The sequence below is a fragment of the Notamacropus eugenii genome, chromosome 1 (genome assembly GCF_028372415.1).
Source record: "Notamacropus eugenii isolate mMacEug1 chromosome 1, mMacEug1.pri_v2, whole genome shotgun sequence".
NCBI lineage: Eukaryota > Metazoa > Chordata > Mammalia > Diprotodontia > Macropodidae > Notamacropus > Notamacropus eugenii.
In genome coordinates this window covers 48,358,360-48,374,816 of record NC_092872.1, presented here as the reverse complement: position 1 = coordinate 48,374,816, position 16,457 = coordinate 48,358,360, and the positions used below count along the sequence as shown (strand labels likewise).

General features: G+C 51.4%; 2 protein-coding genes across 2 annotated transcripts; one reads left to right on the top strand and one right to left on the bottom strand.

Moving 5' to 3' along the window:
- Positions 1 to 2,137: 2,137 nt before the first annotated feature.
- TBL3 (transducin beta like 3) lies at positions 2,138 to 11,235 on the top strand. The gene is made up of 22 exons (XM_072599556.1): positions 2,138 to 3,232; positions 3,355 to 3,406; positions 3,531 to 3,626; positions 4,077 to 4,124; positions 4,212 to 4,353; positions 6,329 to 6,413; positions 6,533 to 6,703; positions 6,837 to 6,912; positions 7,002 to 7,095; positions 7,258 to 7,448; positions 7,553 to 7,694; positions 8,068 to 8,126; positions 8,242 to 8,345; positions 9,250 to 9,403; positions 9,498 to 9,728; positions 9,829 to 9,899; positions 9,989 to 10,145; positions 10,228 to 10,286; positions 10,397 to 10,500; positions 10,637 to 10,708; positions 10,792 to 10,950; positions 11,088 to 11,235. Exons 1-22 carry the CDS (start codon positions 2,898 to 2,900, stop codon positions 11,201 to 11,203), a joined length of 2,718 nt encoding a protein of 905 aa, XP_072455657.1. The 5' UTR covers positions 2,138 to 2,897; the 3' UTR covers positions 11,204 to 11,235.
- Positions 11,236 to 11,843: 608 nt separating this feature from the next.
- Positions 11,844 to 16,457, bottom strand: NOXO1 (NADPH oxidase organizer 1). Its single transcript, XM_072603697.1, has 8 exons — positions 16,392 to 16,457; positions 15,588 to 15,668; positions 15,300 to 15,375; positions 14,921 to 15,095; positions 13,644 to 13,840; positions 12,976 to 13,089; positions 12,575 to 12,692; positions 11,844 to 12,456 (listed from the first exon to the last, which is right to left on the bottom strand). Exons 1-8 carry the CDS (start codon positions 16,455 to 16,457, stop codon positions 11,967 to 11,969), a joined length of 1,317 nt encoding a protein of 438 aa, XP_072459798.1. The 3' UTR covers positions 11,844 to 11,966.

Here is a 16,457-nt window from a genome sequence, read left to right as displayed (position 1 = left end):
GGGAACCCAGCTCATTTTCTCCCTTCTATCTGTCTGACCCTCCTTTGGGGATTTGGAGTTTACTAGCTAGATTTCCCTTCCTTCCTTCCTTCCTTCTTTTCCTTCTCGTTCCCAAAACCTTAAAGCCAGTACACTCTGAAGCCCATGGGCTGGACAACAATGATTATCACTAGCAACAGTTTCTGTTGATTTAGTTATTTTTCTTTTGTTCATTAAAAGGGTCATTCCCTGACTACTTCTTAAAGAGGCCTATTCACTCAAGGTGCTACCTCCCTCTGAGTACCTGAAAAGGCCAGCCTAAAAAGGCCAAGGTCTCCCATTGCATCCTGGGCCATCTCCAGTCATCCTGATGGACCGGGTCACTGGACCCAGATGGTTCAGGAGGAGAAAGTGAGGCTGGTGACCTTGCACAGCCCTCCCTTACTTAAAGTCAAATGCAAGTCACATCATCATTTCTCTGATGTCGTGGTCTTCTTCAAAAATGAAGAACGAACACAGACAGAATCTCATTGTTTTTAAATGCATAAAATAAAATACGTACGACTAAAAAGGAAACTAATTATATTGAAAATGGTTCTCCAAATATTTTTAATAAGTTCACTGAAACTAGACTGAGGGGGTGGAGCCAAGATGGCAGAGTAGAAAGATACATACACTCTAGCGCTTCCCCCACAGCCCACAAAACACCTGTAAAAATAACTCAACAAATTCTAGAGCAGCAGAAGCCACAGAACGACAGAATGAAGGAGATTTCCAGCCGAAAGTAACCTGGAAGGCCAACAGGAAAGGTCTATCCCACAGGACACTGAGTGGAGTGGAGCCCAGCCCTGGCAGCACAGCATGGGGAGGAACAGGACCAGAACAGGCCTCCAGGGCAGAATCCCCAGCAGGGAGGGTCCCAGATCCCTTAACCCACAAGCAACAAAGAAAGCTTCAAAAGTCAGTGTGGGAGGGCTTTCCCACCTGGGCAAGAGGGGAGCAGGTCCCCCCAGCACTGGCCTCAGGAGGTGGCAGAGGCAGTGGCGGCAGCAGCAGCTGGCAGCAGGAGGTTTTATGGTGGCTGCAGAAGCAGCCTGAGTCCATTGTCCAAGCAGCTCAGCTTAAAGCCTCTGGGGAAATTGAGTAGAGGATCTGAATCTCAGGCCTGAGCATGGTCCTGGGAGAAGGAGGAGCACTAGGACCCTCCTCTTGACAAAGGATTCAGAAGTCAAGTAACTGGCTGGGAAAATGCCCAAAAAAAGGGGAAAAAAAAAAGACAATAGAAGGTTACTTTCTTGGTGAACAGGTATCTCCTTCCATCCTTTCAGATGAGGAAGAATAATGCATACTGTCAGAGGTAGTCAAGGCTTCTGCCTCCAGTATCTCCAAAATGAATATGAAATGGGCTTAGGCCATAGAAGAGCTTTTTCGAGTCAGCAGCTTGCTAAAAGACAACCAAAAAAATGCTGAGGAAAGTTACATCTTTAAAAATAGGCTAACTCAATTGGAAAAAGAGGTTCAAAAAGCCAATGAGGAGAAGAAGACTTTAGAAGGCAGAATTAGCTTCATGGAAAAGGAGGTTCAAAAGCTCACTGAAGAAAATAGTGCTTTAGAAATGAGAGTGGAGCTGAGGAAAGCTAACGACTGTATGATAAACCAACAAATTACATAACAAAACCAAGAGAAAGAAAAAATGGAAGATAATGTGAAATAACTCATTGGAAGAACAACTGACCTGGAAAATAGATTTAGGAGAGACAATTTAAAAATTATGGGACTACCTGAAAGTCATGATCAAAAAAAGAGCCTAGACATTATCTTTCATGAAATTATCAAGGAAAACTGCCTTGATATTCTAGAATCAGAGGGCAAAATAAATACTGAAAGAATCCACCAATCACCTCCTGAAAGAGACCTAAAAAGAGAAACTCCTAGGAACATTATGGCCAAATTTCAGAGTTCCCAGGTCAAGGAGAAAATATTACAAACAGATAGAAAGAAACAATTTGAGTATTGTGGAAATACAATCAAGATCAAAAAGCATGTATCCCCAGCGTTTGGAAAATCTCACCTATATCCACAATATTCTTCAGAGACTGGCTCAATAATCTACAGGAGTTGATTTCTCAGTGAGTAAATAGGAAGAGGAAATCTTTTATATAATACACATTTTACATATCATACATTTACGTAGCACCATTTTATATAATATATAATTACTAAGTGTTTTACTTCATTCTCCCTCAGCCCTGTTAAGTAGACGACAGCATCCTCATTTTACTTATTAAAAAAAAACAAGTTTATTAACATAAAGCTTAAAATAATCATTACTGTCAGTAACAAGCATGCACCCTGTCAGGAGGCGTGGGGAGCACGTTTCTCCCAGAATTCTCTGGGATCAGCCCTGAAGTTGCAACAGTAACTCTCCCTGGTCCTGCCCGGGACGTCAGGGCTGACTGCGAGCCAAGGCTTGCGCAGGCTTCTGTCCTAGACGAGCTGTCCTGAAGTCCCGGCACGGCTGAGACTGCGACTGCTGGCCACAAGGGGGAGACGGGACGCCTGGGGAAGGGTTCGGGCCCAGGACGGGACCGTGCTAGCCCTGGGGGCTCCTACTATCATCTTCATTTTACAGGAGAAAACTGAAGCTCGGAGAGGGTAGGCTTTGCCCGGGATCACACAGTCCGAACACCATCAGTCCCAACACTTATTAAGCGCCTACTCTGTACCAGGCACGTGCTAACTAAGTAGTTAGTAGAATTCGCACCCCGGGTCTTCCGGAGTCCAAATCCAGCGCTCCAGCGCCCCCTAGCGGCGCAGTGAAGAGCGGAAGGTTGTGGGCAGAGAGGGCTTTCCGAGATCAGGCCCTGAGAGGGAGAAGTGGGGGTTTGTGGGTTCGGAGCCCGTCTCCACAGTCATCCATGCTTCTCCGAGAATCCTCCCAGCCGTCATACACTTACAATTCTGTCTACACCGCCTCCACCCTTTGCCCCAGAGTCTCTCAAAAGCAGCCCCTCCCAGCACCCACCAGACCACGTGCAGAAAGAACCTGGCCCGCCTGCGGTGACGTCACTGGGCGACGTCATCATGGCGCGCCGGAAAGCAGTGTCCCCGCGATCCGCTCCCCCGCCGCACGTGCCGGCGCTGGCGTTGCGTCGTCGGACAGCCGCAGCCGGGGCCGGCACCGGGACCGGGACCGGACCGGGATGGCGGAGACGGCCGGGACTGGGGCTCGCGGTCTGCGCTTCAAGACCAAGTAAGGCGTGGGCCGATCAGGGCCCACGGAGGGCGGGGAAGGGTGTCCAAGGGGCCGGGGTCGGGGGGCGGCGGGGCCCTCCGGGCCTGCCGTCCCCAGCGGGGCCTTTCCTGTCCCCGCAGCTACGCGGTGCAGCAGCGGATCGAGCCTTTCTACAAAGGAGGCAAAGTCCAGGTGCGGGCCCTGGGGCGCGGGCGGCGGGAGGTGGGGGGCGGCCCCGGGCGGGGGGGGCGGGGCTCCGGGCCGGGCGGGGGAGGGGGGCCCTCCCCCACTCACCGCCCTCCCCCTCCTCCCTCAGGCGTCCGCAGATGGACAGCTCCTGTTCTGCGTCTGCGGGTCCGCGGTCAATGTCGTGGACGCCACTTCCGGACACCTCGTGAGGACCCTGCAGCAGGTGAGCCGGGGGAGAGGCCGCTAGGGGCCGCCCGGCCCTCCCGCTCAGCCTCCGGGCCCTCATCTGCAAAGTCGGGGTGATCGCAGCCCCTCCTGCACAGCGTTCTAGCTGGCAAAGTGCCCTTCAGCCCTCACCCTGCAATGGTTTCTTTGTTGCCACGCACGACTTGTGACCCCCTGTGGGGTTTTCTGGGCGAAGATACTGGAGTGGTTTGCCAGTTCCTTCTCCAGCTTATTTTACAGATGAGGAAATGGAGGCAAGCAGGGTGAAGTGACTTGCCCAGGGTATCTGAGGCCATGTTTGAACTCAAGCTTTTCTGACTCCAGGCCGGGCACTTTATCCACTGCACCACCTCGCTGCCCAGAGTTCACCATGAATGTTAATACTACTTTTACCATGTACATTCCTCTTCTTTCCTACATCTCCTTTCAACTTGCCTCTTTTCCCCAGGAAGACCAGGAGAACATCACAGCATTTGACCTCAGCCCCAACAACGAGGTGTGTGTGTGGTGGGGGAGAGGGTGATGGGGGAATTACTTTCCGGACCCCTGATCCTAACCCCTATCCCTTTTCCTTCTTCCCCAGATCTTAGTAACTGGGAGCCGTGCATTATTACTAGCTCAGTGGGCCTGGCGTGAAGGCAATGTCATACGTGTTTGGAAGGCCGTACACACAGCACCCGTGGCCTCCATGGCTTTTGACCCAACATCCACACTGCTGGCCACAGGTAGTCAGTCAACACACATTTATCAAACACCTGCTGTATGGTAGGTCCTGTAATAGGTGCTAGGGATACGAAGACTAAAGCCCTGTTTTCAAAGAGTGTACAGTCCAACCAGGGAAGGCAGTATGTACAGATATGCAAAAGAGATATAAGATAATTTTGGAGAGAAGATGCTTGCAGCTGGAGAGATCAAGAAAGGTTTCATGGAGAGGATGGAAGCTTTGAAAGTAAATCGGGATGAGTGCATTTGGGGCCTAGGAGGTAACTAGGACAAAGGCAAAGAAACAAGAGATAAGGTGTCCTGTTCAAGGAACACCCAGAACTCCAGGTTAACTGAGTCTTAGAGTTCGCCAATGAGAAAGTAATGTAAAACAAAGGTGGGAAGGTAGGTTGAGGTCAGGTTGTGAAAGGTCACCTAGAAAATGACAAATGGAGGTTTTAATAGTTGGTCTTGGAAGTAGTGGGGACTAACTGGAGTTATTATTGAGAAGAGGTATAATATCAAATCTGTACTTAAGGAAAATATTTTGGAAGCTATTTAGAGGATAGGTGCAGGAGAGGAAATGCAGAAAGACCAATTATGGGGTGGTTGTAATCGTGGAGGGGAAATGTGATGATTCCTTGAAGTAGGTTAGGGGCTTGCATGAGTTAGAGAAAAGATGAATGTCAGGTGTGTTTTGGAGGTAGAATCAACAAGCTTTAGCATTGTTGAGTGAGGGAGAATGAGGAGTTGAGGTGTACACTGAAAAGATGGACTCCTTAGCCAAAGTAAGGGAATTCAGAAGAGACAAGAACAGGGCTTACAGAGATTGTTAGTTCTCTTTTGGACTTGGTGAGTTTAAGGTGCCCACTAGCCAACAGTTTGAAATGTCTAATAGAAAGACAGTTGGTGATGTGTTGCCAGCTTCAGAAGAGAGGCTGGAATTGGAGACATAGATCTTAGAGTCTTGAGCAAGTAAGCCAGTGAGGTCACAGAGGAAAAGATGCCAGGTCGTAGGCTGGAGCCTTGGGGAACACTCACCTTCATGGGGTGTGGTATAAATGATGAGCCAACAGAGGAGACTTGAGAAGGGAAAATCCAACAAGATAGGTGGTGAACCAAATGAGAATAGTCTCATGAATCCAGAGAAGGGACAATATTCCGGAAGAAAAGGTTGTCATCAGTGTCTTGCTGTAGAGGTCAGAAAGGTGAGCACTGGGGAGGGTAATAGGGGGAGGCTTTCGGATTTGGATATTGGAAGACTTGGTGACTTTGGAGAAAGCCTTTTCATTTGATTGATGAGCTTGGAAACCAGATTTCAAAGGGATGAAAAATATGTAAGAGGGGAGGGAGGGAGTTTGATTTAAAAAAAGAACAGATATAGAATAATAGCTTGAGGGGATGGTAGAGTCTGGAGAGAGTCTTTTAAAATTAGGAAGGATTTGGGGGATGTTTGGAGGCATCAAGGAAGGAGCCAGTAGATAAAAGATTGAAGCAGGGAAGGGTTATGCTGAAGGAGATGGGAAAGGATGAGATCAAAGGTATGTATTTGAAATAGGAGGTTGGCCTCGGTGGGGAACAGTGCCCCTTTTCATCAGAAGAGAATGAGGGATGGTGTTAGGACTGTGAGATGCAGGTGTGAGGGGTGGGGGAGGGGAGTGCAGGGGGCTGAAGGAGAGAAGAAGTTTGGAAAAGCCAGTGTATTAATTAGAGAGGATACAAGGGTTACCTTGCTGCAGCGAAGTCCCAGCTGAGATTTGGTAACAAGTTTGTACTGGATCTTGTCCAGGCAGTTATGTGATTTTTCTAGCTCCATCCCCCTGAGTGAGTAAGAATGGATAGGGAGATGATGGAAGTCATCCAGGATCAGGGTTTGATAAGGCTTGAATGGCAGTAAAACAAGATGTACACCCAGGAATTTAGGGGCGAGACTGAGTTCCAAGGCTGTATATCCCTTCTCATTTTGTCCCATGTTACTCTCTCTTTCTCTCTCTGCAGGTGGCTGTGATGGAGCAGTGCGTGTCTGGGACTTGGAACGAAGATACGGGACTCACCACTTACGTGGCTCCCCTGGAGTTGTCCAGTAAGTCTTGGGTTCAACCCATTTTACAAATGGGATCACCAGAGTTGGGAATTGAGGCTGTGACCCAGGGATCTGGAAGGAGCCAGAGTTAGGTGACCCCTGTCTCTAATCATCCCCAGCCTTGTGGCCTTCCATCCAGACCCTGAGCAGCTCCTGCTTTTCTCTTCTGCCATGGACTGCACCATTCGTGTCTGGGGTCTTCAGGCTGGGACCTGCCTGGCCATGCTAAACAGTCACTACAGTGCGGTCACTTCACTGGCCTTCAGCGATGATGGCCACACCATGGTCAGGTCAGTGGCTCTAGAGAAGCCTTATATTTGGATCCTGGGTTTGGGGAGAGGAGATTCCTCTTTTGGGGTCCCAGGGGATGGAATGGGTACTGAGTGTGCTCAGGGATTGACTGGGTTCACATTCCCCTGGCAGCTCTGGCCGGGACAAGATCTGTACTGTGTGGGACTTGAAGATGCGGACATCAGTGAAGACAGTCCCTGTTTTTGAGGTGAGTCTGGGGTGGTGGGAGGGAAGAGAGACCTGGGATCAGGTCCAGAGTAACTGACTGACTGACCCTCCTGATCCTCTTTCTTCTAGAGTGTGGAGTCTGTGGTGCTGCTTCCAAAAGGGGAGGCTCCTGCCCTGGGTGTGAGCACCCCAGGGCTGCATTTACTCACAGCTGGAGATCGAGGCGAGTAGGGGTTTCTGGTGGGGAGGGGAGAGGCTCCTGGCCATATCTCAGGATTGGTGGTGCCCTACTTTTATCTCCAACATGCTCCAACTGTTTCCAGTTCTCCATCTCTGATCTGTTTCTCCCCATGTCTGAAATATCTTTTGTGTGTGTCCGGTCTAGGAGTGCTTCGGGTATGGGAGGTTGAATCTGGGAACTGTGTTCATACCCAGAAACCTATCCTTGGTGAAGGTGGCCCTGGGCGGGAGATCACACACTGTGCCCTGGTCCCATCTGCTGGACTGATCATGGCTGTCACAGCTGAGCACAACATCCTCCTCTATGAGGCCCACACCCTTCGCCTTCACAAACAGGTGGGTGCTGTCATGGCCATCACCTTCAGTTCCCATATTCCAGAGGTAGGTAGTGGAATAGGGGGTGGTATTCCTGGCATTCATTTGCTTCTCTCCTTATCCAGTTTGCTGGCTACAATGAGGATGTGTTGGATGTGAGGTTCCTGGGTCCTGAAGATTCCCACATTGTTGTTGCCACAAATAGCCCCCGACTGAAAGTGTTTGAGCTGGAAACATCTGATTGCCAGATCCTGTGTGGGCATACAGGTAAGTCTTGGTCTCCCTCTAGTTCTTCTGAGTCACCTCTTTGATCCTCTGATTTCCTCTGGATTATAATTCCTGACCCAGGACTCCAGAGGTTTCTCCAGTCCTTGAAATTTCCCTTACTAAACAGAAGTGGGGATGCCTCATTGAAGTTTGGGAATACACCCTGGGAGCCTTTTAGTGCTGAAAAGAGCACTGAATCTGATCTGAGTTCAAATCTCAACTTTTCTGCTTGCCATGTGTGCAACCCTTGGGCAAGTCGTTTCTCCATTGTAAGCCTCAGTTTCCTCGTCTGTAAAATGAAGTGGTTGAACCAGATCCCTAAGGTACTATCTAAGTCTAAGCCTCTGATTTTCAGTTCCTTTTCTCCCCACAGACATAATCATGGCTTTGGATGTTTTCCGGAAAGGCCGGCTCTTTTCCAGCTGCGCCAAGGTGAGGACTTCCCTATGGAGACAGGGAGATTGTGGCTGGGGGGCGGGGGTAAGGAGAACAGGCCATATCTCACCATATTAACCACTCTTCACTTCCTCTATTTCCCCTGTCCCAGGACCAGAGTGTGCGCATATGGAGAATGAATGTGTCTGGGAAAGTGCATTGCATAGCCCATGGTTCTGGCCATACCCATGGCATAGGCACCATCAGCTGCTCCAGGTGCTGCACCTGAGGCCCGGGACCACTTCCATCAGGCTCAGAGAGCAAAGCCAAGCTCTTCTCCCTCCCCATGTTGAAGGAGCTCCCGGTCTGAAAAGGGGCCCACCCTGAAGGCCTTTGGAAGCTCATGGTTTGAGGAGGCAGAAGCAGCAAGCAGACGCTGCCCTGCCCTCCCGGAGCTCACTGCCTTTAGGGAGACAAAACTTAGACCTAGGAGAATGAGAAAACAGGGCATGTTGGGCTGTGCACAAGGTCTGGGAATGTGGGACTTGGGGACTCAAGAGTAAAGCCACTGTGGCCTGGTGCAGTCAGGGAAGACTTCCCAGAGGGAGTGAGGGCAGAGGGGGCTAGTGCTGAGTTTCAAAAGACAGACAGACAAAGAGGGAGGGCATGAAGGAGTGTAGCATCTTAAGAAAGAAAAAACTATTCAAACACAGGTACGGAGCCAGGGAAATGCAGCTTTATTCAGAAGTAGAGAATTGTCAGGCTTGTCTAGAATGCAGGAATCTGAAGCAGGAGCTTCCAATGAGATGAGGTGGGTTGAGGCCACACTAAGCAGTAGATAAGAGAGCTAGACCTTGACTCAGGAAGACCTGAATTCAAATCCTGCCTCAGACACTTACCAGCTGTGTGATCTTGATCAAGCCATTTAACCTCTATCCTGCCTGTGTTATCAGGAGGCTAAAATGAGATCATATTTGTAAAATCCTTTACAAAGGCCACCTACTATTGTTATTATCCTTTAAAGAATAGGGAACCACTCCCATCAGAGCATCGTAAGACAGACTCAAGGCAGGGACATGACTTAGGAACCTTGCAGTAGTTCTGGGGTGAGAATATGTGACCTGGGTTAGGGTGGAGGCTACATCATGAATTCTGCATCTCTTTCATCTCCTGGTGTCAGGCTGAAGGAGGCCTTCCTGGTGACAGGGAGCCAGGACTGTACCTTAAAACTGTGGCCCCTTCCTGAGGTAGTGACATCCAAGAAACTGAGCCGAGACCCCAACTGTGACCCTATTGCTCTCCAGGCTCAAGCCACCCAGCGGGCCCATGACAAGGTAACACCAAGACAGGAGATTGTCATCTAGAGACTGGGAGGAGCCAGAGTCACTATCCTCTCCCCAATCACAGCTTCCCTTCTCCCTTCTCTAGGACATTAACAGCGTGGCTGTGTCTCCAAACGACAAGCTGTTAGCATCAGGTTCCCAGGACCGAACAGCCAAGCTCTGGTCCCTGCCGGATTTCTCCCTACTCGGTGTCTTCTCCGGCCATCGGCGAGGTGTGTGGTGTGTTCAGTTTTCCCCTATGGACCAGGTGCTGGCCACAGCCTCAGCCGATGGCTCCCTGAAGCTTTGGGGTCTTCAGGACTTCAGTTGCCTCAAGGTAATCCTCCTTACCTTGTCCCCTACTGGTCCAGAGTGAGGGAGGCTGGGCCTCTGCCCTGCCTGTGCTGCACATTCCATTCCCTTTTTCTCATCCCCAGACATTTGAAGGTCATGATGCGTCAGTGCTGAGAGTGACCTTTGTGAGCCGAGGGACACAGCTGCTGTCCAGGTCAGTGGGGGCTGGGGACCGGGGCAGGGATTCTGATGTGGGAGGTCTGACCTGGGGCTCTGATATTGCTTCCTTTCTGGTCATTGCAGTGGCTCAGATGGCCTGCTCAAACTCTGGACTATCAAAACCAACGAGTGTGTGCGGACACTGGATGGGCACGAGGACAAGGTGTGGGGGCTGCATTGCAACCGGCAGGATGAAGCAGTTGTGAGTGGAGCAAGTGATGCTCGCATCCTCCTGTGGAAGGTGAGTGAGAGCCCAGCTGCCTGGGGCGGGAGCTGTCTCTTCTTGGCCTCCCCTACCCTAAGCTAAATGACTCTGTTTCCAGGATGTGACTGAGACAGAGCAGGCAGAAGAGCAGGCCCGGCAGGAGGAACAAATCTTGAAGTAAGTCCCAGGGATAACACCTGCAGCATCCCCCCCAACCCATCCCAGAGGCTTCCTGGGCTCTCATCCCTCTCCTGGCCCTTCCCCACTGACTCTCCACCTCCCCTTAGGCAGCAGGAGCTCTCTAACCTGCTCCAAGAAAAGCAGTACCTTCGGGCCCTGGGCCTGGCCATCTCTCTGGACAGGCCACACACTGTGTTGACAGTTGTCAAAGGTCAGTGACTTCAAAGGGCTGGAAGTACCAGAAGGGAAGGGATGGAATTGCCTGGGGAGTGATTGAGGTTGAGCTGGATATAAATCCCCAGCTTTCTCTTCTTTTCCCCGGACTTGCCCTCCCTTCCTCCACATAGCCATCTTGAAAGATGTCGAGGGTCCTAAGAAGCTGGAGGAAAAGGTGCTAAGGCTCCGGAAGGACCAGAAAGGTCAGTGCCCATCAGGGACTTTGGGGAGTGTGGAGGGAGGGAGGCTGAGCTGGACCCTGACCTCTTCCCTGGCCTATTCCCAGAGGCCCTTTTGAGATTCTCTGTCACATGGAACACAAATTCCCGACACTGCCATGAAGCCCAAGCTGTGCTGGGCGTCCTGCTGCGGCACGAGAGTCCTGAAAAGCTGCTGGCCTATGAGGGAGTCCGGGTTGCGTTAGAGGCACTGCTGCCCTACACGGGTGAGTGACCACTAGGCCCTGTGCTAGGGATGGCCCCTGTGGGGAGAAGGGAGGGGCTCAATCTGGAGCCTGGCAGAGTGAAGTGGGTCCAGAATCTGCCCTCACCTCTCCCTTCACCTGCCTCCCCCCTTCCTCAGAGAGACACTTCCAACGGATCAGCCGGACACTGCAGGCTGCCATGTTCTTGGACTTCTTATGGCAGACAATGAAGCTACCAGAGACCTCAGCCTCCCCAGCCCTACAGCCTTTGTAACAACATTTTGTATAAAAGTTTATCAAAACTCACAAGCATTTCCCTTATCTGGGACTCAACCCTCCTTTGTCTGGTCAAAGGGAGCAGCTTTCACAAATCTTCCCGGGTACACTCACAGGATTCCTGTCCCAGATGCCCCTGAAACATGGGTCTGAACTCCCTGAACCCAGTGGGTGATGAGGTGTGTGTCTGCCTGTTTTTCTTCATTTCCTGAGGCCTGCTCTGGGCCCTGCCCCAAGGGAGCTCACAGCTGGGGAGAAGGGAGAGTGGTTGTTGTATTGGAGTATTTCCAGTGTGACTTTAAACAAATGAGATCCAGGATGTCTGGGTATTCTACAGGAGATAAAAGATGGACTGGGAAACCTGCCTGAGTGTTCAGGAGCTCAGTTAGAGGCACCAGATCAAGGGTCTAAGAAACCCTCTGATACAGACCTCTCAGATAACTCAGGCCCAGGAGGACCAGTGATTTTTGACTAAGGTTATAAGGGCAGAAAGCGACAGCAGAATTTGAACTCAGGTCTTTTCTGTGGAGGCAGTTGGTGAACCCAAAGTCACATAGGTCAGAAACACAAGGTTGGGGTCTGGGGACCTTCACTTTGGAGGTGGTGAGGGAGAAAGCAGGCAGGCTCTGCTGGCCCACTCCTGGAAAGGGTCCTTTATTTACACACGTACAAATTAAAAACAAAACCATTCAGGACTAAATCCCACAGGGACAAGGCCTCTAATATAAAGGCAGACATCCTGCCACTGGAGAAGCAGAACTTCATAACCTGGTATCCGAAGGATTTATCTGGGAGTCTAGGCCAGGCTGGCTGGGGGGATGGGGTGAAGCAGGTGTGGCTGGGAGTGGCTTGGCCGAGGGTGGGCCAGGTGCAGGAGGCGCTGGCCCAGGAGGCTTCCGTGCCTCTGGACTGAAAAGGGCCTTGCGGGTCAGCGTGCAGCACCTCCGCAGGATGTCCCCTCGCCTGGGCCGGGGGGGTACGACAGGTGTGGGGCCGGTGCCCGCCATGGCACTGCAGTCCTCCCCCTCGTCGCTGCCCGAGCCCGAGTCTGAGCTTGAGTTGGGGCTGGTGGGAGGGGCGGGCTGGGGGTGCGGGGGCAGGCGGCCTTCGTCGGGCTCGGCTTCAGCTCCGCCGGAGGGTCCTGGGGCCAGGTTGGCCGGGGCCGCGTTCAGGAGCACGCCCAGTCCGCTGGTGTTCATGGGGTCCGGGCACAGGAGCACGGCTGGTAGCAGCCCCAGGCGGTCGCGGTACCTGAGGTGGGGGGAGCCGTCACACACACGCCCGGAGCTTGGGGAGGGCAGAGCCGCACCTCCTCCTCCCCTCCTCCCCTTCCCACCGCCGTGCGCAGCCAGCCTGCACCCTTACACACCGGCACTGCCACCAGCCGCACTCGGACTCCTGTAGCACGGTGACTCTGGCCCCCGTGGGCACGGACAGCTCGTCCTCCCGGCTGCTCTTGTAAGCTTCGGTGGTGCAGAACGTCAGCCCTGGATGGGGTGGAAAGGGGCGATCCAGGATGCTGTTTCCTCCTGGGGTGGTCCCCAGGAATATCGGGAGACTAAGGTAAGCCTGACCAGGAGGATGTCTTATCCTACCCAGCCATGCAGGGTCATAGGGTTCAGAGCTGGGAGGAGCTCTAAAGATCATCTGTTTTACAGATGGGGAACATAGCTGGGCACAGATCCCAGCGCGAGACTGGCCACTTTCCTTCCCCCTCCCTTGGTTGGATCACAGAAAGGAGGGGTCCAGACCAAGATCAGGGGCACTTACCACTGCAGGGTATCTGGGGCATCTCCTTGCATCCCTGTCTTGGAGATGCCTCCTCCAGGTAGGGTGCAGGAAACCAAGCTATCTGTTTGTCCTCATTTTCCACCAACCACCAGCCTGGGGAGTGGGGAAGGAAGATTATACTGGGATGTAGACAACCCGACCCCTAAAACTCAGCAAGTAAGAGGGAACAGGTTTTACTTACATGGGTTAGGAAGGAAATAGGGAGGTAACTACTTATTGATACTGACATGTATGCATGGGCACACATGGACATACTCTCCCTATCAAATATGAATTCCCAACATTTGAAGGATCTTGCTCCGCTGTCAGATTAAAGAACCTATCCTTGCCCCCTGGATCCCCATCTAAGAGTTCCCATTCCTTCCCAAAGGCTCAGACTCTCCTGCCCCTGGGGTCCCCCAGGAATAAAAGTATTTCCCCTGAATGTCCCTATCCCCTCAAGCTAATACTTCCATTTCCTTGGGGTTCCTGTCCTCTTTCCCCCAAAAAACAGGGACACAAGGATAGGATATTTAGGCTAAGACCCCCTGTCTCTCTAGGATCTCCATCAACTGAAAGTCTCCCTCCCCCAGGATCCAGGGCTGAGGCCCCCATCTTTACATCTTTTCCATGTCCTCCCCCTTCCACAGTCCCCCAAGCCCTCCCACCTGTGGGTTCTTTAAGCAACACATCCAGCTCTTCTCCAGCTTTAGCTTTAAAGGACCTGCCCCTGGTGTCCTGAGTACTGAAGCTATCAAGACACCGGAAAGTCTGGGCCTCCAGGGTGTGGATGTCTGGTTCTAGGACTGGGGGCTTCTTTGGACTCCTTTCTGGTCTCTCCCAAGGAGAGGGCACGATCACCAAGCTTTAAGAAAAGACCCAAGATAAGCAAGGTAAGACATAGATGACAGTTGAGATGAGTTAGCTTTAACCCTCTGGAATTGGGACTTTTCTACACCCTGTACAAGATTTTCTGCCGGTGGAAGTTCCTCCCCACTTCTTAGACTGACATTTGAACTTTCCATCTAGCAACACCTCTTTTTCATACCTTGCCATCCTTGAGGATGTCAGATTCATTTCCACATCCGGACCTTTGCTCAGTCTTTGGCTCCTATCTGGAATGCCTTCCTATTACACCTCCCCTTTCTCTTAGCCTGGCCCTACCCATTCCTGAGAAACTAGCCCTAATCCACCTCCCAGTCATTTCTGACTTCCTTCTGGTCTGCTGTTCCCCAGACTGACAGCGTAATTAACACCTGCAAATACTAGAAGAGTTGTTCAGTGGAAGAGGATAGGGGACAAGTCAAGGATCTGCGATTTCATTGACATAAAGGGGAATTCCTGTTACTAATAGAGGTCAACAGCTTATAGTGTCAGAGAGCCTTACCCAGTATGTGTCAGGGCATGACTTGAACCCAGGCCTTCTGGGTTTCAAAGCTAGCTCTCTGTCCACCATACCACACTGCCCCATGCTAGACTTGTTCTGCTTGGTCTCATATGGCAGAATTTGGTTGGACCAATGCTCGAGAGTGGGAGAGTCGTTACTAGGAGGTCAATTCCCACCAATTGTAAGGAAGAACTTAACAGGATTGTTTAGACATGGAACAGGAGGCAGTGAATGTCCTGTCACTGGGAGCCTTGTCAAGCAGAGGCTGTACAATTACAGGGGAATGTAGAGGGAATTCTACACTGGGCCTCTTAGGAATGGAAAATAATTCTGAGGCCTTTTAAATCCCATCGCTTCCAATAAACCTTTCCTGATGCAGCCCATGCAGAGCTTTTCTTCCCTTCTCTCAGCTTCCCCAGTCAGTCCCATTTTCTGTGTCCTTATATGAGTCTGCTTTTCTCAGTCATTGTGATCTCACCCACCCCTAAACCTTCACAGGGTGGACAGTGAAAGCTTGATCTGATTAGGAAGACTGAGCATATGGGGACTCACAAATACCTGTTGTGGGGCAGGACAGGCTCCAGGTCCCCAGGCTGGGGCTGGAAAAAGTCAGTGACCACCTTACTTTGAGATACCATCTCTGTGACCTCCAGAAGTTTCTGAGAATAGGCTTCTAGCAGCCGTAACCTGGTCAGTCCCCTTCGTGTCCTTCCACTGGGGAGTACTGAGGCATCTATAGGAAAAGCAGAGATTCCTGTGAAATCCCAGGCCCCCCACTCCCCTCAGCCCTGAGCCCTAGAGCTCCCTTTTTCTTTCCTATGGGATCCCACACCCTGAGGTCCCAGGACCCTTTCTCAGGCTGGCCCAGTGCCTAGTGGTCCACTCAGCCCAGAGATCCCCCACCCACCTATCCCATTCTTTTCACCAGTCCCCTAACCTTGAAACTTGGGGAGGACACAGTCTGAATTCTTCAGCAAACCTGCCTCCAAGGGAAAGGAGTTCTTCAGTCTTTTCTGAGAAGATAGAATCAGGGTCATGGGGGGGCTTTAAATAAGGGAGTTAGGTGATGAAGGGGTAACAGATGGGCTGGGAGGGAGCCCCTAGGTTCAAGGCAGTCATTAGGTAGCCCCCAGAATGCAACCTAAGTATACATCCCAGGATCAGGCAGGGTAAAGGGGTTGATTCTTGAGGATCCCATGGGGCTGTGGCTAGGATGGTGTCTCACATGGAATTGGCGGAACTCCTGGAAGGTCCTGTAGATGAGGCTGTCACTGCCATCAGACCAAAGCACGGAGAGGATGAACATCTAAGGGGCAGAAGGTTGAGGGAAGGGGATTCAGTGGATTCTGGTCTTACCACAGCCCTATCCTCCTTTATCTAGCTCAAGAAACATCCTTCCTGCCCTATAACAGGGCTGGGTACAGAGGGCTGACCCCCACCCAATTGCACACACGTATACACAGCTTCATTTTCTGTCACATACCCAAACATGTTCCTAGCCCAAGTCTAGAAAAGAGAAACCATGACAGAAAAGGAAGAGACAAAGACTTGGGGGGGGTTAGGTGGGGGAAGAAAAAGAGATAAGGGTCACGGAGGAGTCAAAGGGACTGTCGAGACAAGGTGATGAGTATGATGAGAAAGGAGAGTCAGTTCAATGGGTAAAACAGAGATGGGAGCAACAAAGAGGGAAGGCAGAGAGTGAAGGATGGGAGAATGTGGAGATGCACATGGGAAGATCAGGAGAAGAGCCAGGTTTGGGGAGAAAGTGGAAGGGAGAGTAGAGGAATGAGGAGAATACATGTGAGAATGAATCAGGAAAGTGAGAGTCAGAGAAGGAGACATGCGGAGATGGAGGGACAGGGGAGACCAGGATACAGAAAAGCAGGAAAACAGGGAGTCCCAGCTGGGGGAGATGAAAGGAGGGTGGAGGTAGAGGAGAAGAAACAGAGGAACTAGAGAATAAACAGATCTAAGGGAAACAAAAACTGCTCTGAAAGGAATAGGTACCAGGAAACTAGTTGAGCAGTACCTGAGGACGCCTGCCCAGCACAAGTCCCACCCCTCGAACCCACTTCAGCTGCTGGGTACCAGTCAT

Excerpts from the sequence above, each read along its gene's own strand:
- TBL3 (XM_072599556.1), top strand. The coding sequence starts at position 2,898 with ATGCTTCTCCGAGAATCCTCCCAGCCGTCATACACTTACAATTCTGTC. Across the intron at positions 7,695-8,067 it reads GATCCTGTGTGGGCATACAG|ACATAATCATGGCTTTGGAT; the intron begins GTAAGTCTTGGT and ends TTCTCCCCACAG. Across the intron at positions 10,951-11,087 it reads GGCACTGCTGCCCTACACGG|AGAGACACTTCCAACGGATC; the intron begins GTGAGTGACCAC and ends CCCCTTCCTCAG.
- NOXO1 (XM_072603697.1), bottom strand. The coding sequence starts at position 16,457 with ATGACTGGTACCCAGCAGCTGAAGTGGGTTCGAGGGGTGGGACTTGTG. Across the intron at positions 13,841-14,920 it reads CCTGTCCTGCCCCACAACAG|CTTGGTGATCGTGCCCTCTC; the intron begins GTATTTGTGAGT and ends CTTTTCTTAAAG. Across the intron at positions 12,693-12,975 it reads GCCCCAGATACCCTGCAGTG|GGCTGACGTTCTGCACCACC; the intron begins GTAAGTGCCCCT and ends CACCCCATCCAG.